Here is a 6897-nt window from a genome sequence, read left to right on the forward strand (position 1 = left end):
GTAAATATGCTTTTTGGACTTTAAGATCTCTTATATTCTACGAGCGCAAATCAGATTTTCGATTCTTTATCTAGGACTGCAAGGTTTTTTCATACAAAATTTATTGATTGTTATATTCCGGTCTGCTTAGGAAGATAATCTCAAGTTTGGGTAATAGAATACCATTTGGTTGTAAAAAAAAAAGAAGTAATAGTTTTGGATTAAAATGAAAAGTAGATTTTCTTCTGAATCGATCTATGTATATCTGGACCATAATAAGGCCGGAAGACCATAACGCGAACAACGTAGATTATGTGGACCCACAGAACCATAGATGAGAAAATTCAGGTCGAAGAGAAATGTCCAGATAATTTCGGAAATGTCCAGAAATTACGGGGTCCCCTCCTCTCCTCTTCTTCAAAACCAACAATTCGAAAAACAAACCTAACGCGTCGTCAACACTGAACAGCTTTCGTTTTTCCAATAAAAAGTTACTTTTTCTTTTTTCCCCTTTCGATAATATACACAGATTTGCGATCTGCAATCGCGTTAATGACAGAACCAGAACGATTAGGAGGAATCTCCCTGAGTTTTCCTGCGAACGAAGATGATTCCGCGACGGCCTCATCTCCAAAGACTCTTCCCCGGAGGCTCCGCCGCCGTCTTCTCGAGCCGAAAAGCCCCGTCTCCGCCGAAGAGATCGATTCCAAACTCAGAGATGCTGATCTCCGTCGTCAGGTAACTTTGACGATTAGCCGAATTCGTAGAAAGATCCTTACCTTTTGTTGTTCGTTTTGTAGCATTACTATGAATCACTGTCGACCAAGGCACGACCTAAGACTAGAAGCCCGAGATCGGCACCTATTGAGGAGCTTAGCCAACGACTCCAATCAAAGCTTAATGCTGCTCAACAAAAGAGGTATTTGGAAATTAATGTGAGAGGGATTTTCAATATTTGATATGATGTAATGCTTCAGGTTAAGCATTCTGGAGAAGGATTTAGCTCGTTTAGCGAAGCTAGATGAAGCAAGGCAAGCTGCAAAGAACGGGCTTCTGCGAAGAGTTGAGAAGCAGCGTGATGAGTTGGAGACCAAGGTTGAAGAAAGGGTTCAAAAAGCTGAGAAGAACAGGATGCTTCTGTTTAAAGCCATGGCCCAAAGGCGAGCGGCTAAGAGACAGCGTGCTGCACAGAGCTTGATGCAGAGAGCCATTCAGGATAATAGGTACAAGGAGAGTGTGCGTGCGGCTATTTATCAGAAAAGAGCAGCTGCGGAGAGTAAACGGATGGGGATTCTTGAAGCCGAGAGGAGGAGAGCCAACACGAGGTTGAGACAGGTTTTTGGAGCTGCTAGTTCTGTGCAGAGTCTAAAGGAAGCTGAAAGAAGGAAAATGAAGGATCGTTTAGAAGAACGACTTCAAAGGGTATGCTTAACATTTTCAACCTTTTATTATTTTTTGTGTAGTTGGCCATGATTTGTGATCATTGGTTTTTGGCATTTGTTAGGCCAAGAAGCTGAAAGCACAGTATCTGAGGCGAAGGAGAGGCCTTGACGGTGCACGTCAGAGATCAGAAACAATGCGAAAGAAGCAAGCACACCTTGTGAGGATGTTTGAAAGGTTTTATGTTGCCCTTTAAAAGCCTCTAAGATGGTTCACTGTTTTAGTTTGATGGTTGTCTGATTGTCGTCTTAAATAATCTCTCAGGTGCTGGAGGAGATTTGCAAAGTACAAGAAATCTACTATTGTCTTGGCTAGAGCCTATCGTGATCTGGGGATTGATGCAAAGTCGATTGAGTCAGTGCCGTTTGAGCAGTTGGCCATTCAGATGAACTCTGTTGCTGTAATTCGAACAGTGAAAGAGCTGCTTGATCGTTTGGAGATCCGACTCACTCTATCTCAGGGATCTACTGTGAAGAATATTAATCATCTTCTTAAGCATATCGTTCCACCAGCTCGAAGAGGAAACTCGCCTAGTTCTGTAAGTCAAAGCGAGCAAAGGTCACCTAATTTCAAGAAGATGGGACATGAAAATCTCAAAAAGATTGCGAGATACCCTGCTAGAATATTTCTTTGTGCCTACATGATCAAACAACATCCAGATGCAATTTTTAGAGGAAGAGGTGAACATGAAATTGCGCTGGTGGATTCTGCAACCTCTCTTATTCGAGAGTTTGAATTGTTAGTGAAGATTATATTGGACGGACCAGGCGACAATGTATCTGTATTAACTCCAGGTCCAAAAAAGTTCAAATCTCAGTTAGAAGCATTTGATGAAACTTGGTGCTCTTACCTGGAAGGATTTGTTGTTTGGAAGATTAACGATGCTAAGCTCTTAGAAAACGAGTTAGCCAAAACTCAAAAGCCAGAGCTCCCTGAGGGGTCCAAACACACTTCTTTAAATCAGAAGCCGGTATGTTATGCTACTCTCCTTTCCGTTTTACCTTAACAAGATTCTGTCTACATGAACCATGGAAGGTCGAAAGCTTGATCGGGAGAATGACTCTTTTTGTTTTTCAGCTGAAGGTATCGTCTCCAACTGTTCGGGCCATACTCACCGAAACTGATGGTGGTGGAGTAGGAGAATCTAAAGCATCTGCAGATTCGCTTGGTCAATCTTCATCTTCTCCTGGGTCATCGAGTTCTTCTCCGTCTTTGAACTCTGGTAATATTATCAATCAGTAACCTTTAAAAGCTCACAGATTATACAACATGTCTTCATCTGACACGACATTCTTCTAGCAGGAATTGAGGGCATCTCTCCTCCAAATGTGACAGGTTTAGATGCAACGTTGGCTAGTGAGAACGAAGTAATCGTAAATGAAATTGTCCATGAAAATAGCAGTACTTTTGCTGATAGCTTCGATGCTGGCACCGGGGATTTAAACAACCTTCAGGTGTGTACTCCATAAAGCTGTTATACATATTCTGATTCCATATAGCTGTGAACTATTATTTTATCAGCTAGACTCATATTTCTTCACTTACAGGTGAAGGTTAAGGAGACAATGGAAAAGGCCTTCTGGGATGGCGTCATGGAGTCCATGAAACAGTCACAGCCAGATTTCAGCTGGGTTATTAAACTCATGAACGAAGTTAGGGATGAACTCTGTGAGATATCTCCCAAAGATTGGAGACAAGAGATTGTTCAAACTATTGATACAGATGTGCTGTCACAGGTGCTTATTACCGCAGCCTTAACTCAACTGTTGCTATAACAAATACGAGATGTAGTTATATGTATATTTTTTCATGGCATGATTCAGTTACTGGCTGCGGGAAATGTCGACATGGGTTATCTTGGAAATATTCTAGAGTTCTCCCTTGGCATTTTGCTGAAACTCTCGGCTCCAGCTAACGAAGAGGAAATCAGGAGTACGCACCATAAATTAATGACAGAACTTGGAGAGATAGTTCCAACTGAAGACCAGTCCAATTCGTCATATGCAGTTTTAATGGTCAAGGGATTACGCTTTGTTTTGCAGCAGATCCAGGTTTGCCAATTTATTTGCTCTATTTTGTGGACATAATAGTTAATCGTTTCTTAGCTCTCTACATAGGCATAACCATTAACCACCATATAAGCATAATAGCGTTAAAAACCCCGAATGAAACAGATGATGTCTAATTTGATAATACTTTTTGCATGTGATATGTCCTCTTATTACAGATTCTGAAGAAGGAAATCAGCAAATCTCGTTTGAAACTCTTGGAGCCACTTCTCAAGGGACCTGCTGGTCTGGAATATCTGAAGAAGTCATTTTCCAGCCGGTATGGTTCCCCAGACCAAGCTGCTTCCTCTCTGCCGTTGACAAAGCGTTGGCTTTTTAGTGTTAGTGGAGAGGCGGAGAAGGAGTGGGATGAACATAAAGATGCTCTTTCTGCTGTCACAAATAACAACCCTGGATCATCAGGCCTCCCTTCAACCACCATGCGAACTGGGGGCAATGTCCCCTCTGTCTCAAAAGGCAATGCCCCTTCGTCGGCATTTCCAGGTTTGGTCTCATTCTATCAACTTACTCATCTTTATAGTATCTTTGGGAAGAACCCAGTTCAGCTTAACTCAAACCAAGTGGTTAATATTTCATCTTAACAAGGTATCAATATTGTATGTGGCTGTTGAAGGGTTCTAAACTATGTGCCCATGATATTTCGGTGAATCCAGCTCTGTACTCATTTGTTGATTTATGTGCACACGCTGGTGATGTTCTATTGCAGGTATTGAACTGTCAGAGTGCAAAGGAGAAACTGTGGATCTTCTTGTTCGTCTTGGCCTCTTAAAAATGGTGAGCGAAATTGGGGGTCTTACTTTAGAAACTATCCCCGAAACATTTCAACTCAACCTCACCAGGCTGAGAGCTATTCAATCCCAAATCCAGAAAATCATTCTAGTCTCCATCAGGTCAGTAGTGACAAAACTTACCTCTTGATAGCCTCTCTCTCAATCACAGAGTATAATCTCTTTTATTACCTGCTGTGTATTTCTTGCAGTGTGTTGATCCTTCAGCAAACACTTGCAAGCCATAAAGCATCTGACGTGGAGACCATTACATGGACCTGCATTAACCGACTCTACGAGATGTTAGATGCGAAACCCGATGCGGGTCTTTCAGAAATCATGGAAACATTCTCCGAGCTTCTTGATTCTGGCGATGCAGAGACGAAGAAACAAGTGATTGCAAACATGCTTGTGAAAAGCCTACAGGCGGGAGACCCAGTGTTCACACGTGTGTCACAGACCATATACCTAGCGACACGAGCCGCAGTTATGGCGGGTAACAACACGAAGAGAAAGCAATTGGTGGAAACAATGCTAAGAAGAATCGGAGCAGCTTCTCTCTCGGACAAGGTGATAGAGGTTTCAGACATTCTGGTTCTTGTGGCGAACGTTTCGCGTAGTGTCCATGGATTGTGGTACGAGGAATTGCTGAAGAAACCGAATTTTAATTGAAAAGATTGTGAACCGGTTTGGTGTGTTTATGGTTTAATCCAGTTTTAAAGTGTTTGTAGATGGAGTGAGAATACCACGTTTGTATTTACAGAATAATATTAACATAAATTTGTCTCTAGTATTTGTGTAGTAATATTATATGCAGAAATATATAAAACTAGGTTATAATCCATGTTACAAGGGATAAATATACGTGGGGATTATTGGTTATAGTATTTTAATGAATGTGGGGATTATTGGTTATAGTATTTTAATGAATTTAGGATTCTTTCTTAAATTTAAATTTTTTTGATAAATACATAGATTTTAAAGTCAAATAAGTAGATTTCAGAATCAGTGATATAGATTTCAAAATCAAAATAACTGGATTATCATAAATCAGCCAAATAGTTAAGTAGAGATACCATAATAATAACGTGTTAATATTATTACCCCCGATAATGCCTACAGGTTCTTATATCACTGTTTACATCATTATATACAAGTTGTATCTTCGTATGAAAGTGAATTAACTTCCACTCTGTACATGTTCTTCCAAATCAGAAACTTCTTTGATTGCTTCCCATAAGTTATTATTTTTTGTTTCTGCTTTTCTTTGTTCAGCTTCTTGCTTTTGTCTTGATTCCCTTTCTTCTATTAAATTGAAAAGTTTCTGAGTGATCGTTGTCAAAGCGTTAATCTCAGAGCTAGCTTCTTCTACACCTTCTTTTTGAATGGATGGATCATCAGCTTTATGAAGAGAATTAGTTTTTTGTCTCTTTCGTAGTGGGAGCTTTTCCACAGTATCATTTGAAGGGCTGCCAAAAAAGGATGATTGTGATTCATAATTTTCTTGATCATTAAAAGAAAATTCTTCACCATGATTTGGTTGTTCCTTTTCTGCTTCCGCAGTTTCAGTTGTTCGAGCATCAGTTGTATCACCCAATCCAATCGCACTTCTGCCAGTTGCTAAATTCCTTTCAAATATAATTTTGAGATCATCAAATTCTTCAAAAGTTTCATCACGAATTTTTTTGTAGTTTGGATGTGCCTAAAATTAAAAAAAGAAAGTTAATACAAAGAAAAAAAATTATAACAAAATAGTCTTACGTATCTTTTTACTTTTATGTATTCAGTCCACACTTTATCGGGAGCCGTAAACCGTTTTGTAGTTGCATCCCATTCGAACCCAGAACTAAAGCGAAGAAGTTTATCAGCACCTAGATACTTTGTTTTCAGAATCTTCATTCTGTTTGAGTAGTGCTGAAAAGGATTCTTCTCTCTACTGTGAATTTGCTGAATAGACCATTACTATCACGTAAACTTGCAGCAATACAATCTAAAAGTAGATTTATCAAAGTTTTATTTTCTTGAGGACTCCATTGAACATAAGAACCTTTTCCACGTTGTTGTGGTTCTTGTTGTGATTCTTCCATTGATGCTCTTTTAGGGTTTTAAAGTGTTTGTTTCTTGTGTTAATTTTCTAACGTATAGTAGAGATTATATATAACTATGATAGACCGACCACTACGATAGAAATAAAAAAACTAGGAAAATGTAGAAATTGGACAATTGGAAAAATAGAAAACTTTCAAAAGTGTGATGAGTACTCGGTGTTTTTAAATGGAAAAGTTACAAGCACACTACCGTTTAACAAAATAATCATATCTTTGTGAGTGCTTGTTATAGTTAACGTATGCAATACATATATACGAATCTAAGTGCCGAAAAGATATTAGGAAAACCAATAATACAGATTTGTCAAAAATATCAAGGTTCAACTCAATATTTGCTCCTTTGTATTTTTAACTTAAAATCATTCATAAATCCATTCAAATCTAAATTTAAATCAAATCTTCAAACAAATTATTATTATTGAATAACACCTGATTTTAAAATCTATTTTAAAATCATAAAACCAATAACAATTGATTTGAATATAGATTTTAAAATCATATAACCAATAACAATGAATTTGAATATGAATTTTA

The 6897-nt window shown here is 38.6% G+C and overlaps 1 protein-coding gene across 2 annotated transcripts; it reads left to right on the plus strand.

Annotated features, from left to right (window-relative positions):
• The first annotated feature begins 301 nt into the window (after positions 1 to 301).
• Positions 302 to 5097, plus strand: LOC103838833. Of its 2 annotated transcripts, none has more exons than XM_009115282.3 (12): positions 302 to 717; positions 780 to 898; positions 957 to 1401; positions 1484 to 1596; positions 1684 to 2389; positions 2497 to 2641; positions 2719 to 2873; positions 2967 to 3155; positions 3243 to 3470; positions 3647 to 3971; positions 4195 to 4378; positions 4468 to 5097. In XM_009115282.3, exons 1-12 carry the CDS (start codon positions 532 to 534, stop codon positions 4925 to 4927), a joined length of 3255 nt encoding a protein of 1084 aa, XP_009113530.1. In that variant the 5' UTR covers positions 302 to 531; the 3' UTR covers positions 4928 to 5097. The 2 variants fall into 2 exon arrangements, with proteins under 2 accessions (XP_009113530.1, XP_009113532.1); XM_009115284.3 differs by having other exon boundaries at positions 304 to 717; positions 2722 to 2873.
• Positions 5098 to 6897: the final 1800 nt, after the last annotated feature.

The sequence above is a fragment of the Brassica rapa genome, chromosome A09, assembly GCF_000309985.2.
Source record: "Brassica rapa cultivar Chiifu-401-42 chromosome A09, CAAS_Brap_v3.01, whole genome shotgun sequence".
Lineage (NCBI taxonomy): Eukaryota > Viridiplantae > Streptophyta > Magnoliopsida > Brassicales > Brassicaceae > Brassica > Brassica rapa.